The 23,981-nt window shown below is 31.8% G+C and overlaps 2 protein-coding genes across 9 annotated transcripts; one reads left to right on the top strand and one right to left on the bottom strand.

Moving 5' to 3' along the window:
* The first annotated feature begins 21 nt into the window (after positions 1-21).
* Positions 22-13,122, top strand: LOC100649017. Of its 7 annotated transcripts, none has more exons than XM_012321323.3 (14): positions 22-164; positions 258-406; positions 1,021-1,136; positions 1,241-1,374; positions 1,462-1,573; positions 1,673-1,876; positions 1,960-2,063; positions 2,160-2,292; positions 2,552-3,158; positions 3,245-3,587; positions 3,678-3,816; positions 4,178-4,427; positions 4,603-4,650; positions 10,083-13,122. In XM_012321323.3, exons 1-14 carry the CDS (start codon positions 22-24, stop codon positions 12,698-12,700), a joined length of 5,100 nt encoding a protein of 1,699 aa, XP_012176713.2. In that variant the 3' UTR covers positions 12,701-13,122. The 7 variants fall into 7 exon arrangements, with proteins under 7 accessions (XP_012176713.2, XP_012176712.2, XP_012176711.2 ...); XM_012321322.3 differs by having other exon boundaries at positions 219-406; positions 3,678-3,807; XM_012321321.3 differs by having other exon boundaries at positions 219-406; positions 4,606-4,650.
* Positions 13,123-15,364: 2,242 nt separating this feature from the next.
* On the bottom strand, positions 15,365-22,029 carry LOC100643154 (ER membrane protein complex subunit 1). 2 transcript variants are annotated; one of them, XM_048405045.1, is made up of 15 exons: positions 21,816-22,029; positions 21,559-21,674; positions 21,063-21,246; positions 20,203-20,358; positions 19,763-20,099; positions 19,369-19,672; positions 18,854-18,874; positions 18,188-18,360; positions 17,924-18,085; positions 17,569-17,853; positions 17,315-17,510; positions 17,024-17,221; positions 16,805-16,930; positions 16,464-16,691; positions 15,365-16,329 (listed from the first exon to the last, which is right to left on the bottom strand). In XM_048405045.1, the coding sequence occupies exons 1-15, from the start codon at positions 21,956-21,958 to the stop codon at positions 16,169-16,171; spliced, it is 2,790 nt and encodes a 929-aa protein (XP_048261002.1). In that variant the 5' UTR covers positions 21,959-22,029; the 3' UTR covers positions 15,365-16,168. The 2 variants fall into 2 exon arrangements, with proteins under 2 accessions (XP_048261002.1, XP_012176707.1); XM_012321317.2 differs by lacking the exon at positions 18,854-18,874 and having other exon boundaries at positions 21,816-22,028.
* Positions 22,030-23,981: the final 1,952 nt, after the last annotated feature.

Below are 23,981 nucleotides of genomic sequence, written 5' to 3'. Positions count from 1 at the left end.
TTACGATATAGGTTGTGTAAAATGGTGCATGCGCAGTTTCTACGGCCTGAATATGTCGGCTGGGTAAAATACGTTAACTGTTATCATGACTGGAACGATTTCCTTTCGTTAAGTTCATTGCTGTTAAATTATTACGAAACTGATCGTAACTTAAAAGTTGAAAGGTACGAATACGATAAATATTATTGATTTAGAAAGTCAAACTCGCCATATTGTAGATTAAAAAATTTAGTAAAGGAGGCCTTATGTCAACTCAGTTCAACATTGAAGGGGCCGACGACGTGTGCCAATATGAAGAAGCTGTTTTCAAAAATCGAAAACACGTCGAAGGAGCCTAACAGTTACATAGGAAAAGTTTTTGTGGTGGGACGTTACACTGTCACTGTCGAAGACATTCTAGCCGAAGGTGCGTCTTATTATCAACCTTGAATACTCATCACCCCTTTCCACTATTTCATTCGTCTGTTCGATCATCTTATGCTTCCCATATACAACTCGTTTATAGAAAACAACAGTATAGTTCATTATGTGATATCGAACATGAACGTCGAATATTAACCGTATTAAACTAAGAATAATTAGTAATAATGTATATATACTGTTTGATATTCCAACTATTTTAGTTGGAACACTTGACTTCTACATTACATTTATATTAATTTATATATACATAGAGAATCTATTGATGATATTTACATTACGTGAGTGTGAATTTAAAAACTTGTTTTATATGTTTATATGTTTTCTTTGAAAACTTTATTATACCAGATCCTTTAATTTGTATAAAAGTTAATCAAGTGTATACTTGAATAAAAATATGATATCTTTAGATATGTAGAGGAGATTGTGAGTAGATAAGCACAACCAGTTAGTCATAAGAAATTCAATTGAATTTTACATCATATTGTAGCAATAGTCCGGCTTAGGTTATATATTTTTACAATTTTAACATCTATTAATATTTGATATCTGCAATCTATCATGACTACATAATTATATACTGTAATAATATCATTGCAGGAGGATTTGCCATTGTATTCCTGGTAAAATCTTCGAGTGGACGTTATGCACTTAAACGCATGTATGTTAATAACGAACATGATCTCAATGTATGTAAAAGGGAGATACAAATTGCAGTAAGTTTTACATGCTTTTTCAACCGAAATGAAATTTTCTTTCGCACAAAAGGAATTGAATCTAGCTTCTACCTGTAAAGCTACATTTGTATTTTTATTTTCAGAGTAACTTGAATGGTCATAAAAATATTATAGGATATTTGGATAGCAGTATCACTCACATAGGTGGAGGAGTACATGAACTTTTACTTTTAATGCCTTACTGCAAATCTCAAGTTTTACAAATGATGAACAATAGGTTAAAAAAATGTGTTAAATAAGTCTGAACAATCACATAAGATATAGAAGAAAATTCGCAAGTACTTACCGACTAAATTATTTACAGGTTACAGACTGGATTTAGCGAGTCTGAAGTTCTGCAAATATTTTGTGATGTTTGTGAAGCTGTATCTCGACTGCATCATTGTCAGACACCGATAATACATAGAGATTTAAAGGTTTGTGTCTATCACATGCTATATCTGTCAGCTATGCCGATAATTCAGTAGCAGTTTTATAATATCCTTTTTTAAATATTTGTTTAAAATATTTTTCAGATTGAAAATATACTATATTCTGATACTGGCCATTATGTATTATGTGACTTTGGTTCTGCAACAGCAAAAATTTTAAATCCCAGTATACAGGGAGCGGCGATAGTGGAAGAAGAAATTAAAAAATACACGACTCTCAGTTACAGAGCACCTGAAATGGTTGATATGTATTGTGGAAAACCTGTTACAACGAAAGCAGATATATGGGTAGAATAAATTAAGAATTTCCAATTTAAACAATTTATTCGCGGAAAGAAGCAATAAACAAATAATATTTCATAAATCCTTAGGCATTGGGGTGTTTGTTGTACAAACTTTGTTTCTTTACATTACCATTCGGGGAAAGCACACTTGCTATTCAATCGGGAAATTTTACGATACCAAATCATTCAAGGTTTGTGTTTTATACATTCATATTTTCTTTTTTCATACATTTTATTTTTGATCGTCTTACATAATAAAACTATTACAATTATTTTACATCATACAGATATAGTAGAGGCCTTCATTGTTTGATACGTTATATGCTCGAGCCAGATCCTGATAATCGTCCCGATATTTATCAAGTGTCTGTGATTGCATTCCAAATTCAGGGAAAAGAGTGTCCAGTACAGAATTTACATGTATGTAAATGCGCACGTACTTATTTATTAAATATTTGAATATTTTATTATATTATTTATTTTATACATTTATCTTATATATTATTTATATTATGTATTTTATATTATTATATTATTTATTATTAAACTCAATTTGAAATTGTTATATTTTTCGTATAATATGTTATAAATATAATGCAAAATACAGATTTATGTTTAAACATATCATGGACGTATCGTGCATATTACATTTTGTAATGAAATACTTTTATTCTTTTAGAAAGTTCAAACACCAGTTTTGGAATCATTACCTTGTCCGCCTATGGAATCTGAAAATATGAAAAGATCATCATTAGTGAAGACACCAAAACCGACTCCAGTAACTACTGTTGAGGGTACGTCAGTTACACCAAGACAACGACCAAAAGGACAGGCTGTGAGCACAGGTCCGATAAGTCTAAGTGGTCAGATCGTGAGTCAAATATCTGGTCAAGGAACTCAGCCTCAGTCGCAAAGTTCTGTAGGAAATACGATTTCGTATGTTCAAATGGGTCAACAACTTGCTTCGTTAAACGCGTCACAACCTTACTTAGGACAAAATATGCAAGCAACTGTTCAGCCATTACCAGTGAACACTCAATCATCTGCTCATCAAGTGCCAACCCTCACTCAAGTTTCGCCTCAAGTTTGTTGTACCACGACTAATCAAAACGTTCCCTTTGGACATCAGTCGCAAATCCAAAAATCACAACAGAGTCAGTCACAATGCTCTACGATTAGACGATCTCCTGTAAGTGTTCAAGATACTGTAGGTTCATATTACTTTGATTCACCAGTGGCAACAAACGTGAATGAAGAAAATCTAGAGGCGCTATTTCCACCGTCTGGTAAGAAGATTTATATGCAAAGATTTTTCTAAATTTGTCTTCATTAGATTAGATTGTATCTTATTTACTTTATTATATTTGTATAGGTTATCCAGATCCGTTTAAAGATGATAACAGAGCTATGCCACCACCCGCAAAAATACCACCACCTGTCGCTCCTAAACCTTCTAAAATTCTGTCTAAGGCAAATGTTTCTGCTAGTTGTCCACCCCCAAAATTTACACCTGTTAATTCGTTAACATCGAAGCTAAATACTCCAACGGGGCCTAATAAAGCTACTCCTGTAATGGTACCAACTTTACCGAAACCAGTCAATAAGACTGAAAGTTTAAGTCAAAATATAAGTTCAAGTACCTCTCCGCCCGATAGTCCGACACTCTCCTCGGTACGTCATAGAAGAAATGTTAGCGATACAAGTGCTTTTAATAAGTAAGTATATATTTTTTTGTTCCACAAAACTAATTTATATCGAAACGTTTGCAAAATTTACAAAACACTTATTTGTTGTTTGTACTATAGAGCATTTGCAAGCGAAACAACACAATTTCTAGCACCGTACGAAGCTTCAGTGAAATCACGTTCAGAAGATGCTAACACTCCTGAAGTTCTAAGTGGTGTAAGACCTTGCCTAGGATCTAGTGCTTCGCATGTACGTATTGTAAGTACATAAACTGCACTGATTTGTCTTGATAATTTTCTTTAATGTTCATTTGGTATCTATTATTTAATTTTAATTATATCAGTATTGTTGCCATTATCACCATTCTTATTACTATATGCTGAAAAAATGTTTATTACATTACATTATATGTATTATATTAATAATATATTTAAACATTTTTGGATCACGAATTCGTTACTATTTAAGTTCATTAAATGATTTTAAATAGTTTGAATTATATAATTTATTGTTTTTATTTTCTGTATAGCACCCATCTTAAAAACATACAGGGTATACAGTGTCAATAAATATTTTGATATATTTGAAATCACTAAACATTGATAATGTTTCTAATTAGGGCGAACTTTCAAGCGTAACTGCTACTGAAGGAAGATCTTTAAGTGCGGATGTAGCAGCTTGGAATCCGTTTGAAGACGTACAACCTTTCAACCAATTAACGGAAGATCATATTTTTGGTGCTGAGTTTGATAAAATTAGAAGGGGCAGTAATGCAAGCATCGCTGGTGTAAAAAGTCGCGAAAGCCTCGTTATGACGTATGCAGAATTACCGGAAGATCCATTTGAATCTGCACCTTTTAGTTTGCCAAGTAAGTACACGTTATGATTATATTCATCTTTAATCGAATTTGTTTTTTGCAAAATCATCACTATTAGTTGTAACATAAATTAACATCCCTGTACTAAAAAAATTGCCATCTTTATACTATAATGCTTTTTTGCTGTTCGTTTAAAATAGTTGTAACATATTGACGTATTTTTTAGCAGGGAAGAAGAACAAAATTGGATCAAAGACTGCCGCACTTGCTGGAGGTAATGCATAGACTGCTTCGTATACATTCTTATTCCATTTGCCTTTTTCTCCTTTATGAGTCTGTATACAGCAGAGTTTTACAAACGATACGTAATGTACGTAAGCGTATTAAGCATAATCGATATTTCGTAATCTTCCTTTTCTTTCTCTCTTCTTCCACCCCCTTCTCTCACTCTTTAAATCACGTTCCACCAAGTCGTAATTAAATAGTATACTCAGGGCTGTATAATTCTTCCTTACATTTATGTACAACTTTTTAAATGTAGATTTTTGTCAAAGACAGCAAGACTAGCTTAAGTCAAAGCCGCTGTCTAATGTGATACGAATAATGTAATTTATAAAATGATATATCGATACGTCGAGGAACAAACGTTGCAAAGACGAATCTCTATCAAAAATTATGTTCCTAGATAGACGCGTTTTAAACCTATCTACTAACTACTTACAAATTTATTAGAAGATAATATGCACATGGGAAAACAATGTGTACAAACTTACCATCTTTCTTGATCTGTATGCTTGAAGATCTAAAGCAAAAGGATAATATAAAATAACTTATTCTCGGTGTACATACATTGAAGACGATCGCAGCAATGCAATTGGGCATGATTATTCTTATAGAGTTGCACTACAGTTTCTCTATTCAAGAAACGATTAAGTATTACTTGTGACGATATAGGAAGAGATTTGATTTTATTAAAGCAAGGATAAAGTATACACAACTATAACAGAAAACAAGAAATTTCTTTATTCTGTTTTGTCGTTAACACTCTGAAATCATATATATATGTACATGATTATGCTATGTATGTAATGTCGGGTACAGAACAAAATTAGTTTCAGCTGGGTCATGACGCACATGATAGAACAATAGAACAATAATGTGTACAAATTCCTTGCAATATACAGGAATAGGATAGTGATCCGAAACGATGATCGATTCTAGAACAAAAGAAACGAGGAAAGATAAAGCAGGGAAAGAGAATATTAAAAGCAAAACAAGTTATTGGAAAATATTCGACAAGGGTTTGTGTTAGGATTCTCGACCCATAGATAGGATTGTTCGTAGAGTTAACAGTTAGTCCGCTTTAAGCTGAACTATAATTGCTAACAATAAATGAATAATCGTTATAAAAGTTACCATCATTTCGTACTAACTTAGCGAATTACCAAGATAAAGATTACATAAAATTCACGTTCTAATTTGTACGATATTGGTGTCTTTTGTAAGATGTGTTTTTAATAATTGTTCGAATTACCAAAGATAGAGGAATAAGTTTTGACAAATGTCTGTTCTATCACGTACGGTGACGCGAGGAAAAGTAGGGAGAGGGGTGGTAGAATATATAATATTATTGTATAGGCAAGGATGAATCGTTAAAGGAAGAAAAACTGATACATTACACGAGAAACGTGTGTAAAAATTGTAAAGATCGCTGTTGATAAGTATCGATGATGGTTATTGTTATATACGAGATGAAAAATTTGATTTTGATGTTTGCGAGACACAGAGAGAATTCCGATGTTGCTATATTTAATGAAGGGTTTTAAAGATAATCGGAAAGGGATAATATTACATACTTGATACGTTGATGTCGAGCTCACTTTTTCGTTGTGTGCATTCGAAGGGGAAAATTTGTAAGGTGCTAATCGCGATCGTTGCCGCCATCTGATGTATTATTGTATTATTCATATGTTTATTAAGCAATACACTTGAAGTGTATCGAATGGTGTTTCTCGTGGTTGTATATCTGTAGATAAGTAAAAGGATTACGAATATAAGGATTTAATAAATGGTGGCGATAGTACTGTCCGTAATAAAATATTTCACGTTAGAAACAATTTCATGATATTCGGTTTTCAATTGTTCGTACAATATGTGTTACAATATACCTTAATTTGATTTTTATGCCATGAAGTTACACAACTATGTACGTATTTATGTACATATGTATATATCTATCCGAAACAAATTTCAATGTTTATTCATACATATAACTCGAATTATAAATTTGAGAGATTCCAAATAGAAATATACATAGGTTAAATACGGAATTGAGACGGAGAGTAAATGTATATTACAATATCCATTCGTTGTTACATATTATCCCTTTTAACGAATTGTACACGTTATAAACAAGTAATGCGATGCATTGTAATCTTTAAGTAAACTGTAATTTTAATTAGCGTATTACAGGTATACATGCATAGACACAATTAACTTTTCTGTTAAAATAACAGTTTCGCAAGACTAAATAACGAATGTGAGATTTATAACGCTATAAATATGTGTATACATAGCCATGTATACATATACACGCAAGCGTGCACTACATCAAGAGACACATGTTTCACGATGTCAAAAGACAAATTTATATGGTATTGAAAAACACAGTGTGTGTAATATTATCTATCTACTAGTTTAACAAACTTCGATCCGCATAGTGTACAATTTAGAAGGGGTTACGTGAAGTTAAGAGTGCAGTGAATGACTTTACATGAATTCACGGGTAGATATCGATTTTTTTTCATTCATACATCTCATTCATCTTTTATTGGACACGTATTATTACTATTAATAGTATTTTGGTTTTAAAGCATAAACAAATCGGAAAAATGAAAAAATTAGGAAGTATTAGGAAACTGTCAACCAACGTGGTGAGTTAACAGTAAGCGAAAAGAGGCGAGGGAATCCTTTCTCTTCTTTTTCTCTTTTTTCGATTTTCTTCCTTTTTTTTTTTTTTTTTATTTCTTTCCTTTCCTATCTATCTATCTATATATATATATATATGTCCTATATATATATATTTATATGTCGTAGAACTTGGTTTATGAGTGAATTTGTCGTATAAACATAGGAAAAGCAATTCTGATAACAGGAGTTCTCTGATGTTTCTCGTTGTATATATTTTTTTTCATTTACATAATAGGAATTTACGTTCAGATAAGTAGATTTATTTGGTAAAAGTTTATGTAATTAGGCATTATGTGATTAAAATTTTGTGATATAATCGGCTGTTCATATAAACGGAGTTCTACTGTAAAGTATATTTATTAGATTGCTTTTCTGTATATACAGCTACGTATAAGAATATAACAATCGATTAACAACTCCACATTAAGTATTCACATACTGAATTTCACTTTGTTTCATGTTTTCCGTTATACATTTCTTTGATACATTTCTCTCCATTTTTGTCTGTGTAACATTCCTTTCCTGCTGTAAATTTTATTCTCGTACTTATCCTTCTTTTTTCTCACGCTATCTGTTTTCTTTCTTGTCTTCAATCCTCTGTTTTCCCCCACTTACTTACTTCTTGCTTACATCTCTCCTTATTTTCATTATAATTTGTTATAATGAAATGTTTATCTGTATTTCCGCGTATACATCGGTATTTTGAATATTTATATGGTAGTTCTACCATAAATCTTGTAGGTAGTTGCGTCTTGCTTTTCGTTTTTAACTAATGTTAATGGAGAAGCATCAAGTATTTTTTCTTTATTTGTATAGCTAAAATGTCTGATCGTATCGTTTGATAAGCACGTATGTGACTCCGAGCAAGTATTTCGCTGATTTTTGTCTTCACGAACTGCAGATTATATTAAGATGTAAATAGAATAGCAGTATATAGTCGATCGAAATGTTTCTTTAACGTGATATTTTATTGCCACGTCATTACCATTCAAAGCCAATAAAGACTCTTCTCGATAGGTTTTTTCCCTTTTTTTCCTAACATTTTTTCGTAATTGTCGTTTTTCGTCGTACATATTTGTATTTTATTTCTCACTGTCTGGAACACCCTAATGAGTTTGGGAGGCATATATAATTAATTTTCACTGATTTATCAGTTTATACGTTCACATACAGTAATGTACTATTCGTAAAGAGGCATTAAAAACGAAGAATTTGTCCCGTGTCGTTTGCCTTCCATTGTGTCTCTGTGTCTTCCGTTTAAGATTTGTGTATAAGATCTAAGTTTTAGATTGTTTGTGATGATAATGATGACACGCGGTATGATTCAATTTGTTATTGTTCCGATACATTTGCTTTGATCCATCCATCCATTCAATACGCAATATAACGAATCGCACTATGCGTTTACATGCATTTTAATCACGAATGCCAAATGACGAGCACGTAACTCGAGAGCACCATAGGAGGCTGACAATCTTGGACATCTCGTATTCGCTGTATTAAGATAATGTTACAGCAATAAACATGTAAATTACCATATAGTGTATGGACTATTGTTTTTTTCGAATGTAAAACGCAGCAATTCTTTGTCCGTGGAGCAGCTCTATCTCATTCTACATATAGAAAAATGATAACATAACTGATCGCAGTACCGCTGCTAGTATTGGGTTGATCGCTTTTATGCTAGACACATGCAATAATATATCATCGAATCATGTTACCTTGACACAAAGATCATTACTGCGTTTTCTTACATATTATCCTTAACCCCCTGAATCTGATTAGGACTGTTCCAGACCATATGGTGACGGTATGAAGTAACACGGTGATGGTAGTGATTAACGTTGTTTAAAATAGAAAAATGAGGGGCAGTTGCAAAATAAAAGCGGGGCTGGTACCGAGAAAAAAGGAGAAAAAGGAGGATGATCAGGAGAGAGGAAGGAGGGGAGGAGGAAGAGAGCGGATGAAAGAAAAGGAACGAAGAAAATAGATACTAACGCTTAATTTATAGTATATCTGGTGTCGTGTAAGGAGTACGTAACGTACGTTTAAGCGTTTTAGAAGTACAGTGCACCGACTGTAACAGACCTAATCAGAGACAGAATAGGCCTAATACGACTCTTTATTATATTTACAAATCACTTAAAATATTTGATCGTTTTCTTCGTAGTAAGATGGATGAAATTGTTTTATGCGAAAGGCAATAGCAAATATATATATATATATCGAACATGTAATTTAAGAAGCAATAGGATCGCAAAGCGCGACGTTTCCGTTTATCTTTCATCATTATGAATGATATATTAAGAGGTTGATAACATATATGAATCGAAATAACGATACAATTAGAATGTATTGGTATTACGTTAAATGGTTTCTAACATATTTGCGCATATATGTATACGTAGGTAAGTACAAGTTAGTTTCTGCTGTTTTAAACAGAAACGTTGGTGACGGGACGATTTTAGCAAAAGAAACTATGAATGCCGATTATGTACATGACCCTATTGGTAAGAAATATCAATTATCTTGCTGCTATCGTTTTTTCTTCTTTTTCTTTTCTTTTCTTCTCTCTTCTTTTCTTTCCTTTTCTTTTTCTTTATTCGTTCCTTTCGCCAGACTGACATCATTACAATACGGAAATGTATGAATCGATATGTTGTCGAGTCGCGACGAAAGTTGTTAGAATTAGAAAAGATACGATAACACAAGTTATGGACACATTCTGTTTTTCAGGCAAGTCGCAATTAAACGGTAGACCAAGAATACCACCGAAACAATGGAACCCGGGATTCGAGCGCCCCGAACTGGACCATAGGATGACAGGAAACAATCCTCCTATTTCTCCGCCATTTGTTCGGGTCCCTCTGGAAGATCGGTCTAAATACGAAAAGTTAACGTTCAACGCTGGAGACGTATCGAGCGATAGCGACAAAGATTTGTCGCAAGAGCGAATTCAACAGAAGAGAAAAAGGGTGAAGAATGCGATACGTAGGAAGAGGAAAACGCAGAATGTGAACAAAGTCGTGGGTGATTCGACAGGCTCGGCTGGTAATTCGAAGACGCTCGGTAACAACTGGCGTAATCAAAGTATTTGTAACAGCGCCATTAAATTGAACGGTATCGGCGCTGATGGGTACAGAAAGCATAATAATATTCGAAACGGAAGTAACAAAGGAGAAATACAGGAGGAAGGAGAGGAGGTGGATGAGGAGGGAGAGAGGATGAAAAAGGAAGAGACAGACGGAAGAAATAAAAGAAGGGAAAAAGAAGAAGAAGAGGAAAGGGTAGCTGAAAAGGACGAAGACGAAGAAGAAGAGGAAGAAGAGGAGGAGGAAGAGGAAGAGGAGGAGGAGGAGGAAGAAGAGGAAGAGGAAGACGACGATAAGGATAACGACGACATAGATGATAACAATAACGACAACGACAACGAAAAAAGAACTAATGAAAACGATGAAAAATACGAGGGGATGAATGAAGCAACTCCGGAAGGTATATATAGAGTTTGTGGTTCTCTTCATCATTCGGAAAGAAATGTTGTTACTACGAGTGAACAAGATTACAGAACGAAAAAGCCGAAGAAGTATTATCGAGAAGAGCGATCGTCGATCAGTCCGGTAAATACGGATCCAGTTGTCGGGCATCAATATGGAGAGAAGCCTCTTTTACTCGACGACGAACTTGATCCGGAACCGAAACTCGATTACTCTTACGGCGATCCATTCGTCATGGACGATCGGTATGGGTCAAATTATCAGTCGTTCAACGACATCGGTTCGTCAAAGAGAATCGAGAAGACGAAACTCCTGAGCGACGTATTATGGAAATTGGACAAAGACGTTTTCGCGTTAGCTCCGTTTCCAAAGTCGTCCAGCTATTCGAAGAAAGGTAACGATTTTCAAGAGAGTAATCAATTTAAAAACGTAGCTCCCGCTATGTTTGACGCGACGGCTTCTTCCGAGACGGTGACGGATGTAGAAAACAAGTTGCTTTCTACAGGAAGGTGCAATTCATCCTGGAAGTGTGCAAATGTCACGAAAACAGAGGGATTCGCGAATATCGACTTGTTATCCGGAGAAACGCAACGATCTCCGGTTACCAAGGCGATCTCGATCGTTCGCCGAGACTCCGAACGGAAAAGGAACACGATGCAGAATCAAATAAAGGAAATGGATCAAGATGATGAGATTAAAGCGGGAGGAGCAGGAGACCGAGAAGAAGACGAAGGAGAAGATAAAGCGAGAGTAGCGATAATCGAAGAAAAAGAGAAAGAAGCGGAAGAAGAAAAAGGAGAAAATAAAGAGAAAGATTTATTTGGTTCATCGCCATTTAGTCCGAGCAATTTTGTAATAAATTCATTTGATTTTAACAGTTTGCGAAACGTTACGGAGCAAACGCCGAAACAATCGGCAAAAATGACGTTTGCGAATCAAGAAGAACAGTATGATGATTACACTCAAGTGTCTGTCCATCCCATTCAAGCCCAGCAATCTTCGCCGAACGTTTGTCACTTGAAACAAGTTATTACTACTGCTGCAGCGGCAGCATCATCGACTACAAAAACAGTATTGAACTCTAAATTTACCGATGTTTCTGCGAATAGCGATTATTCGCATACGTTTTTGGATGCTTCGAAAGATCTTTTTGGTTCCATTCCGTTCGACGAATTCGCGTCTTTACAATTAAATGAAGAAAAAAAGAGATCGGAGACTCGCATGCCATTTGTTCAATTATCGTCATCGTCATCGTCATCGACGCAACTGCGCCAGTCGCAGCCGCAGGAGCCGGGTTTCGTTGGCGAAAACTTGGACGCGATGCTATTAGATAAAGCACAACCGCCGATCGCTGATCGAACAACATCTACCTTACAAGAAACATATACGATTAAATCGGTTCATCATACTGCTCGAATCACTGTTCAAACGATGAACAGCGTATCGAAACCAGATGTTTCATCGGACATTGTTTCACCCATGTCACCGGAACCGTTGGTTGTTACCGATGACGATCATCACGATATGCCAAGACATAAAAGAGACAAATCTAATAAATCGGAGAAGTCGAAATATCATTTGATCAGTGAGATTCATAGCGATATTAGCGATGTACTGTCATCGTCGAAGCTAACTCACAAAAGTAAATCTACTTGTTACGGTAAAAAAACACCAAGAGCGAAAAAATGTTCTGTCGTTAGCACAGCTGCTGGTTTCAGTAACATGAGCTTTGAAGATTTTCCGAGCGACGAGAACGAGGAAAGACAGATTAGGAATACGAAAATCGCGCCGTTCGAAGTAATAAGAGAACCTGAAAAACGATTCGGTTCGTTAAAGAGGAGAAGCAACCCTTTCACTTGAGACTCGAAAATAATGTGAATAGAAATTAGCGTGGGTCTATCGCACCTTTCGAAAGGACATTATATTGACATCGATCCGCGTAGAGACTCGACGGTTACATTTTTTCATTTATTGTCAAGCGAAGTGCGAAGCATGGAGAGAGTAAATTTTACAAAGCGATGTATTTTATCGATATTTGCATCGATTTACATTTTGTGATACTGACACTCTCTGTTATCACATGCGATCAACTTTCCTTTCCTCTCATTTTCCCTTTTGCTTCTTCTCCTTATTTCCTTTTTATTGTACATGTATAAAACCCTATGTGATTTGTATATAATATCGTACGTAGCTGTAGTTAGCGATCGAAAAATCAAGCAACAAAATTTCGTTCCATCTTTGTAACGATTCAAAAAATATATTCTGTTATGGTTCTCGCTCTATTTGGAGAATCTTTGCTTTAAAGAACAATCTCCTATATATTTACCTTTCGATTAAAATCATACGCTGGATCAATGTCGCTAATATATATCTTTTTAATCGATATATATAATTAATATATATATAATTTTAATCAAACTCTTGAATTCTGTGAAAAAAATGGAATACCATAAAAAAAGAAACGAATAAGAGTAAACAAAAAGGTAAGACAATGGGGGGAAAGGAGAAAGGAGTCGAATAAAGAAAGCTGATGTATCTATTTTTGTAGCTAAGTGTTTTCACTATGCTTGAATAGCTTTCTGCTACTGCTAGTACTAGTACTACTACTACTACCAACACTCCTACTCCTACTACACTACTCCTAGTCCTACTATTACTACTATATTACTACACTATTTCTGCTGCTACCGCTACTATTATTATTATTATGATCTGTCAGATGATAGAAACGATGCAATATTTCGTAGAATAGAAGTACAATGTCAAAATGTGGTCAAATGATACGCGTTTTTAGTTAACTTTCTGTTGATCGTTTATGTTATGTATCTTCTAATCTATATGCTACTTTTACGAAAAGCCAATCTTACGAGAGAGAAATACCGAATTACGTTGTATGCAATACATCATAAGTAATGGTATAAAGAAAACGAACACCGAACATGTAATGGAATACGAATGGAGAAAATATTTTTGAATTTGTTTCATTAACGCGCGCGTGTGCCCATCCCCTTCCTTTTCTCCAGACACGCGTTACCAAGTAAATTGACATCGCGATGCAAGTTAGTATATGTATACATTTGACAATTATATACATATACATATACTACATTAAACTTGATAGGTGCACGTGCAGCTTAAAATTTACTGAATTAAACATACGATCAACATAGTATCTACGAATTGAAGAAATCTTTTGCTGGTAACAGTTTTTATGTACGTATGTATACACGTGTATACATAATATTAACACATTCCATGCGTAGGACGTGAACGTACCCGCCATGGGAATTTCTTATATTTTTGCGGATGGCACCTGAATAAATGAATACATGTTGTAGAAAAATTGATTTCCACCACTAGAGATCCCCTTCGATTTTGTGTGCCGCATTGAATGTGTTAATAAGATCCTAGGCAAGTTGCGATATATTAAAAAATGATCGCATCGTACGATACATGTAGAGAATGATTTTAGAGATTAGTAAAGGCTACATTAAAACGAAGAGGATCGGTGGGTAATTATATAAAAAATGATCTTTCTATAATATCCTTTAAACACTGGTATACTATTGCCTTCTTTTTCTTTCTTTCTATTTCGGATTATGCAATAATCGATCATTTTTGCACAATGACGAAGATTCTATGACTTTTCTTGATTCAAATCTACAAGTAAAAAGATGCAGGCTCTCGAAGTCTGATAAGTAACTATTCCGATATGTCATAACAATAAGTGTTTGATATATAGGTGTACGAGTGAAAATGCTTAGGGAAACGCGCATTTGAGGATATTTGAAAAAATGATGTTCGCAAAACGCACTGTTAATGCGATCATCATGGCTGTATCGACAATGGTGTAAAAATATCTGTTCAACGATCATCTCATTCTTTGCGTAGTCGCTGTAAAAGATACAATACGTTCGAAAAATCGGTCACGTTGCAAACGTATTATTATTATTATCAGTATACACGTCGCTGCTACGGAAACAACGATTTTGGGCATTGTGGCAGGAATGATCAGTATGTGCTGAGATCAAAGTTATTTCAAATAGGTTTCAAATAGAAGATAGAATTTATAGTTACCTTCTTAGTAAATGAGCTACGATTGCAGCCGCAATTTAAACACAATCCTGATAATGAGTGCCGTAACTCGATGCGTTGATTTATATTAAATCTAAATAATTGATACATCTTAAATCTACGACGATTGTAGCTTAAAACTGATTGTGCGAGTGGATGAGTGAGGGAGCGAGTAAGGGAGAGGGGGAGTGATAAAGTAACTATTATTGTAAATATTAATAACATAGTATTACTCGCCATAATGGTAAAATTGGAAAAGTAATTGTTTCAGTATAGCAAATATATTTAATGTTTTCTTCTACCATTCTTTTCCTCCGTTTGTTATCGTTTTCGTAACGTTTAAGGACACATTACGTTATCGTAATGTTAATTAAGAAAATGCATCGAAATTTTTTTCCATGTTGTAGTCACAAACAAAGAGAAAGGAAAAGGGAAGTAAACCAGACAATATCGTAAAGATGTTTTGTATAATTATTGTGTATACAAGACTGTATAAGTACACATTTATGTACATTTCTCATTACATGCTTACATGATAATATTTCGATTCTTGCAAGAAAGAACTATAAAATATAGTCCTTAGAATAACATATATACATATATTATGAGTTTTAAACTTGACGAATTTGTAATTTTTGGGTGATAGGGAAACTGTTTAATTTAATATGCAAATTTAAAATGACATAATATGTCTTGCAAATATTATTTCTAAGTATGTATTCGAAAATGTTAGTTTTTCCGGTATTGGAATATTAAATATGACAAAATAAATTAATAATTTAAAATATTCTTGGTATTTTTATCTTAATTTTCTATTAAAATTAATTTACTTAATATAGGTGTACGTATATTAAAGAAATGTGTAACTCTATATTTGTATTTTTTTAACGAAAAATAACTATATTTTGAGCATGTTGTCAGTTACTTTAATAATCTAATAATTAGTGATTCTGGTCCACTGTTGTTATACGATGATTAGCACACTTTAAAATGTTCAGAAATATGTTATCTATTGTGTGCGTCCTGTACTAATAAAAGGATAAATAATACATATATATATATATATATGTATATATATATGTATATATTCTGATACTTTAGGTAAGATAATAAATTGTTAACATTCACTTTGCAGTAACATTGGTTTTTTATAAAACAGTATTTTTTTTACAAATTATTATTAGCAAAACGTCTTGCTTTTAGTGAACAAATATTTAAGAATGTAATGTATTGATTCTCTAAAAAAATCAAACATCATTTCCATGCTTGCTTTTGCGCTTTCTGGGATGCTAGTTTCTTTGTGATGTACGACGAAATTAAAAGCGCTGCCAATACTATCACGATAAGATAATAATCAAAATCTTCTTTCAAAACGTCAAATGTTTTAGACGGTGCCACACGTGTGTAGAACAAGTCTGCGAACATCGTATTACGTGCATAATTACTTGTAATTTTCTAATTGTAATACATTACTAGTGGGTTAAATGTATTAGTCCCTCAGTGATTAATAAAGTTACGGTAAAACAAAATTGTATCTTAAAGTACTTACCAAGACCGTGTACAAAAACTAAGCAAGTACTTTCAAGGCCACTAGGACTAGTATGAATGCCGGAAACCCTAAAGACGCTTTGGTTATAATTAATTATTGCATCCATATGAATAGGTATTTCTGGCATATATGGTATGACACCTTCTTCGCGTACTTCGGGATTGATAGGCCGCCGTGGATCTACCATCATCCACGGTAATTCCAATACTCCGCCATTAGCTAGGGCCACTAATACGTATAAAAAGTAATTTATAAACAATTACGTTTTCCTATTTATAAATTATTAGTACAGTACTATAGTACTAATTATAAAGTATTAGTCATACAATTCATATACATACCTATGATGTGTTTGCTCGTGATACCTTTCTCTGTAATAGTTTCCCGCATAGATTCTATTGCTGCTGGGAAAATAAAAGCTTGTCTTTCTACAATTGGCAACTTAGTTGTAGCTAACGATGAAAACACTAGAATAAGATATTGAATTTATAATATTTAATATAAACAAGAACAAGGATATGAATCAACATAATTATAATAAAAAATGGCGTGAACAATACCTGTGGTATTACTCTGTATTTTTCCTTCGTATAATTCTAAACTAGCAATTTCTGTTCTACGACTCTTTTCGTTAAAATAACTGTACACTATCCAATTTTCTGAATGCACAACATGGACTGGGCCACGAACTCTCTTGTGCATAATAGAAAATATCATTGCTCCAGATACCACATCCAATAAATATAAATTAAGCGTATCTGTAAGTCGTGAATTATTTTTAAATTAGTTATATATATGATACGGAATTTTAATAATTACGATATTCTTATACAGCAGCATAATAAACGTACCTTTATGAGTGCGTCCAACACCCTCAGTTACAATTGCAACTAAGTTAGGATTAATATACTTATATAGAACTGATCTATCACTTAGAACCCTACCCTGGGAATGAACACGTTCAATTGGATTTTTCGATACGACGTGTGTTATTCTTTGGTTTTTTGGTGACAGCAGTAATTCCCATACTTTATGAGAAATGAGTTCCTAAAGGATGAAATTAAGATGAATATTTAGAAAGTTTGCTAAATAAGCTTATACATACTTGAGCTGTACTATATGATAAAGAATATCCAGACAATATTCCAGTTGTTTGATCAGCAGTAAATATATATGTATTTTTAGCGAGTGATGCAGCAATTGCAGTTGCACCTTCAGGATATACGTGAGCTTTATCTCGTGTGTCAAAAATAAGTATGCCTCGCAGAAAATCATCCGTCGTTACATGAAGTAACATAGATTGCTTTATTCTATATCCTAATTTTATTAAACCATCTAATGGTTGACCAGTAATCGGATTAAAAGTATATACAATTCCTTCTCCCGTTTGCTAAAATATTTAAAATCAAATAAGAGATTTATTTATATTGAATTAATGTTTTAATGTATACAATACATACTTTATCCTCTGCCAATAATGTACATTGCGGCGGATATGGAAAATGTCTGCTACCACGTTGTACGTATAAAATTATTGCATCAGATCTTTTATTAAAACCTCGAATACCTCGTACCCTAAGTTGCCAAATAATTTCACCTTTTCTAGTTTCAATACCATATAACTATAAATATATAAAATCAAGGATTAACTCTAAATGTATGATTTGAACTAAATGTATATAATATATGTTAATTAATCAATGTAAGTATATTTATTTTCATACTTTTCCCGTTGATGTAACAAGGACAATCATTTTATGTAAACCAAATTTATCTCGTACTAAATCAGTACGTTGATTGGACTGTTGAGGTGTGAGACTTAATATGGATTGGAAGAATGTTCTTGCTTGTTTAAGTTGAGAACTGACTCTTCTAAACATCATGCTCAATACATCCCCTAGATATAACATAAAATTATAAAATATGTCATATGTATAATATTAATATTATAAATTATTTTTTTATAACATATTTATCATAAAAACCAAAGGAACAACAAACTTCTTAACTGCAAACCTAACAAACAACTACAATATTAATAATATATGTTAATAAAAAAATTACAGTAAAGCACAATTAAATTTACAAGTATAATAATTATTATTATCTTTTTTTATCACTCATGCATAGTGCTTCAATATTCTATTTGTAAGGCAAATTTAAACATACTGTTGTATTAAAAAAGTTTATATTAATATACTTTATATTATCATGCAAATAATAACATTGTAGGAACTTTCTTAAATAGCAAAGATAAAAATATTTACTAGTCTGCATTTAATTCGTTTATATTTTCTTGAGCTTCTAAAGAAAATTAACGTGCCTATAAGACTAATAAACAGCAGGAATAAAGTAATTTTCAAACCAGCCTTTGCTGCTCCACTACTTACATGAACTGTCTACATCAATACCTGCCAGCAGCCATTCACAAAAGAAATGTAATTAATACAACATAACTAATATCTTTCTTATTAAGATATAAGTTGAGAATATATAATGTGATTTATTTATTGTTGTGCGTGTTACAATTAAACTGTAACATTAAGCTGTTTAATACTTTCTAAGTAATAATATAGAAATGAAGACATAATAATACAAATATTTTTAATCAGAATATTACTTTTATACAAGTACTACTTACTTGCATTAAAAAATGCTTTACATCTTACAAATATCAAAATATTTATGTCAAATATAAGAAATGTTGCAATTAAATTATTTATAACAGATAGACACCTATTGCAAATCTCAATATGAATCTTTAATATTATAATTATCAATCTTTATAGTATTATTTTTTAATATCTCGTTTAATGATCTTATACAAAAATATTTAATTTATTTTATCATAACGTTTGCTGTGCCTTAACAAATATGACAAGCATATATTATGGTTTATACTTACTCTCTTTCTGATCGAATTCTGTTTCTATTTCTTGATCTCTATCTGACATAGGTAGTTCTATAATCTCCACTGCTACAATACTAGCAAGTGCTTCTTCCCTAGCCCACACTAATTTATTATGCTGTAGCAGCGCAACACTGTGATCTTCTGAAGCTAATAAATGACGGCAAGTTACACCTTTTGTTTGTCGAGGACAAACAGAAGCCATAATTGTTGGTGAGAGTAATGAATTATGTGTTACAACGATAGATAAATTTGACATAGGTTTTGATGTTAAAAGTTCTGAAGCAACAATTTCTGTTACCTAGAATTATATCAATAGAAGTTTTCAGTATTTTTGTTAATTAATATTAAAAAAATCTTTTTTAATACAGTTAAATTTTAAAATACTTACTCCATTTTTATAAGTTGTTTCTAAAAGCACTTTTTCATTATCAACTGAAACAATATAAAGCATAGAATCTTCCGCTATATCCCTTTGGATAGGAACAGGTACCTCTCCAACAAGAAGAATACGTTTCCGTTGGTTATTATCTGCGCTAATTGATACAACAGGTTCTTCGCCTAACACTGATTCTAAATGATATGGACCTTGTGCACCAGCACCAAATATGGTATTTATTGTAACTGATTGTGGTTGAGAATGTGTATCAAATAAATGTACCAAAAGCAATATAGCTAATGAACTGTCTCCTTTTAAGCAAGCTAAATATGGAGCTGCTAAAACACATCTAAAAGACAAAAAATTATAAAAATTTTATTACGTAGGAATTTTAAATATACCGAGCTTTTTACTAACATAACATATTTCTACTTTATAAAGTAATTTCTTACTCTGTTTCTTGAGTTATAAATGGTGCTGAGACCCTTCTTGTTTTCAATTTATCTCCTGTTTTACTGTCATAGGATGTTACTTCTACGCCACTATTATAAATTGGTAAAATATGGTGTAATGTTCCATCTTTTATATGCCATTTCACATCTTTAATTCTGTATGAAAAAATGATTTTATTAGTAACATCAGTATATGTAAAGTAAAATATTATGTGCTGCTGAAATATAACATTTGTAAAATTATTGTATACTTTCATATTTAGAAACAAATTATTTAATAGAAATTGATCATAATTAGGAAATGAAATATTTCTGAGTACAAAACAAGATATATTTTAATATATGAAACTTAAAAAGATCTCAAGCAGTTCATATTAGTTGCTTAGTGAATTCATCTTGTTTCAAAGTAAAAAATCTTTCATTGTTTTGTTCTATTGTATTACGTTTTACAAAATCCTTTACAGATTTCTTTACACTGGAACTATCTGGTAAATACGTAATAACGTAAAAGTAACATCAAGTGTAATAACATATTACTGTGAGATATAATCATGTAGTATGTAAAAAGATATTATTGATTGTGCATTAAATAAGGATAAAGAAACCTGTTAGCACTGTACAATCCCAGTGTAGAAAAGGATATAAATGGTGAGAAACGTCTGAAAACCAATAATGATAATTACATTTTATTTTGTATATTATAACTGTTTCATGAAAACAAATCTTGTTAATAAATCTATAACATTAATATTAAATAATATAAAAATTTTCTTTCAACATTCAAATTATCTTTGAAAACAGTTAATTATCTATAATGCAAATAGAAGTATGTTTAATTAAAATATATAATATTAACAAACCTATCGTGGTTTTGTTCAGCAATTGGCCATTCATGAAGTAAATGTCCAGTAGCCAAATCCCATGCACGAACAATAGCCGGTACACCTCCACTTACAGAAACAAGATCTCCATCTGCAATTCCACCCAATGCTCGAATCCGACCTGCATATCCTTTTTCTAATACACGTCTCCATAGTATTTGTCCTAAACCAAAAGATTATGTCTTCTTATCTTTTTTATAATTTATACTTTTATAGTTTACATATACGTATGATATCATATAATCACATTGCGATGGAATGTTTAATAAAATTGTAATAAAATACTAAATTTAAAACGATAAATAGTAAAAAAGCACAAAGACAAATGTTACATACTTTTTGATCTTTTCAGCTAATTTCAAAGATTTCAATTAAATATGATAAATTTATATTCACACGTATATGTAAAATTAAACAAATGAAAAAGTTTCGCATATCTAATCGAAACGACTTTACGTTAATGTTTATAGCCCACCTGACTTTAGATTTAGCGCAGCAATAACATTTTCTTCAGTAGCAACAATAATCTTTTTTGCGGTCGAGACAGTATCAAAACTGGCGAATTTAATTTTGCCGACATAATTCTGTTTCCTGCAAGCACAACGGCAAATGGTTCATTGAGAATGATTCGACACAACTGATACACTGTCAAATCACGGTAACATGCTACTGCATTATTTAAGAGATTCAGCATTGTAAGCAACGTTTGTTCAAGGATTCCAAATAATTTACCAGTCAAATTTTCCAACTTGATCTTCGTACAGACACAGAGACAAATTAAATAGTCCAACCAGTATGATAAGATATTGTAATATCTGAACATCGATTAAAAACCGGTTGATGTTCCCTCTAAAACTCCATACGAACGGAGCCATGACGATAAGTGTGAACGTATCAACGTATTAATCCATCCGCTTACACAAATCTCTTCCACACCTGATGTATAACCATTGGTAGTGTAAGCGAACGATGGTCACCTCACATAAAAACTACGTATTTTTTAATTATTTTTATAATGATTTCTATTTTGTAGTACATAAAGAGAAGAAAAAATAGGGGATATTTAAAAAATCAACGGTCGAATATATAAGTCATAGAAATCTATTTTGTAATATATAAAATTATCTTACAATTATCGTCGATAAACAATAATATTTATGCAAATTATTAGCAGTTACATATATTGCAGTTTTAAATAAGATAAGAAATATTTACAGATATTTTAAAAATTTTAATTAGTTAATATATTTGGTATTAATAAACAATGTAATAGAACAGATAACACAATTTTTTAAAAATCCTTGGAATAGGCAAATATGTATTTATATTTCATACATTACAAATGCTTTTTTATTCTGTTTCTATTAATCTGTATATCAATTTCTTCATTATCGATGGAGTAAATTTCAGTAGTTGAGACATAATATATATACATACTAGACCGTATCAATGGTCTATTCAGATTGGCGGGAATATCCGGTGCTATTTGAAATTATTTTTAGCGATGGATGAAAATCTTTATATTTAAATAGTTTAAAGTAAAATTACAATAATTAGACACATTCCCTATAATTATTACCTTGAAACAAGTATTCTCTAAATTTTTTACACTTCTATAAGTATTATTATTTAATATGTTTGCTTATAATAATTTTCATATTTGCAAAGTAAAATAAAAACTATATATAGTAATACAATAATTTATATTCACAAAAATTTAATTGTTAGTAAAATTTTCAGCATACATTACTGGTTTAAAATTTCGTTATAAGAAATAGCAATGGTATAATGCTAATATATAATATTTATACTATTTTTTCTCCCGGCTAGTGATAACAACGTTCATGATAATTAAAAAAAAGAAAAAATAAAATTATATATAGTTATTTTTTTCAAATATAATTGTTATATTTGTAAAAATTTACAATTCGCATCAATATTTTTAAACAGCATAGAAATTATTTTCTTTTGGTGGTTCAAAGTATAAATCCAATTTATGAAGTCATTAGATATTCTCTTAAATACCATTTAGGAAACACAACATACAGCAAATTACAATTTTATGATTTTATATTAATTTAACTTATATCGATAATGTAGTTTACTTACGTATGAACATATCTGCAGATAATAATTGGTATACCCAAGATTTATTATTCTACATTACATCAATTTATTGTTATTCATAATTTATGAACAATTGTCTTCACACACATAATAGAATTTCGAAATATAATTAAAGACTATAATTGTATGTATGTACAAAGAAATGAGGAAATTATTTTCATAAATGTAACGTGTACCGACAGATGACGTTGTATTACATTTCAGGAATTTGCAACATTTGAAACAACTTTTATAATAAAAAGAAAATCATACCATCATATTAAAATAACATTAATTTTAGCAATTTAACTTGTTTAAGTTTTTCGTAAATTGTAAATCTACAAATTATTTAAAGATGTACCTTTCATATTACATATATGTACCTATATAATGCTTTAACAAATATTTAAAAATAAAATAAATAGAATTTCTCAAACATCGAGAGAAAATCATAAAATTCGTTACTGGCTAATTAAAAATTTATTGCTCAAATTATTATTCATTCGCTTAGATAACTTGATCGCTCGATAAAATTGACAAACATATTCCGTAAATCACGCTAATGTGTGGACTAATAAACATTACATTTTTATAACTAAAGTTAACAGTTTAATCCATTAATTTCATTATTTACAATTTTTCCTTACTCCTAATAAAATATAACATTTTAATTATTATACTTCCAATCTATTCATCTGGATATACCATTTCGCTTACAAAACTGATGTATAAACTGTGTTATTATCGTACTGTTACTTCTAAATTACGTGTATCGTTAGAATTGATATTGGA

This window comes from Bombus terrestris, chromosome 4 (assembly GCF_910591885.1).
Source record: "Bombus terrestris chromosome 4, iyBomTerr1.2, whole genome shotgun sequence".
Taxonomy (NCBI): domain Eukaryota; kingdom Metazoa; phylum Arthropoda; class Insecta; order Hymenoptera; family Apidae; genus Bombus; species Bombus terrestris.
This window is presented reverse-complemented; position numbering and strand designations above follow the sequence as displayed.

What these genes read in the sequence shown, in the direction of transcription:
- LOC100649017 (XM_012321320.3), top strand. Translation starts at nt 22, where the DNA reads ATGGTGCATGCGCAGTTTCTACGGCCTGAATATGTCGGCTGGGTAAAA. An exon ending in ACGATACCAAATCATTCAAG is followed by an intron (nt 2,064 to 2,159) that starts GTTTGTGTTTTA and finishes TACATCATACAG; the next exon opens with ATATAGTAGAGGCCTTCATT. An exon ending in GGCGCTATTTCCACCGTCTG is followed by an intron (nt 3,159 to 3,244) that starts GTAAGAAGATTT and finishes ATATTTGTATAG; the next exon opens with GTTATCCAGATCCGTTTAAA.
- LOC100643154 (XM_048405045.1), bottom strand. Translation starts at nt 21,958, where the DNA reads ATGGCTCCGTTCGTATGGAGTTTTAGAGGGAACATCAACCGGTTTTTA. An exon ending in TTTATAACTCAAGAAACAGA is followed by an intron (nt 20,100 to 20,202) that starts GTAAGAAATTAC and finishes TTTGTCTTTTAG; the next exon opens with ATGTGTTTTAGCAGCTCCAT. An exon ending in AAACAACTTATAAAAATGGA is followed by an intron (nt 19,673 to 19,762) that starts GTAAGTATTTTA and finishes ATATAATTCTAG; the next exon opens with GTAACAGAAATTGTTGCTTC.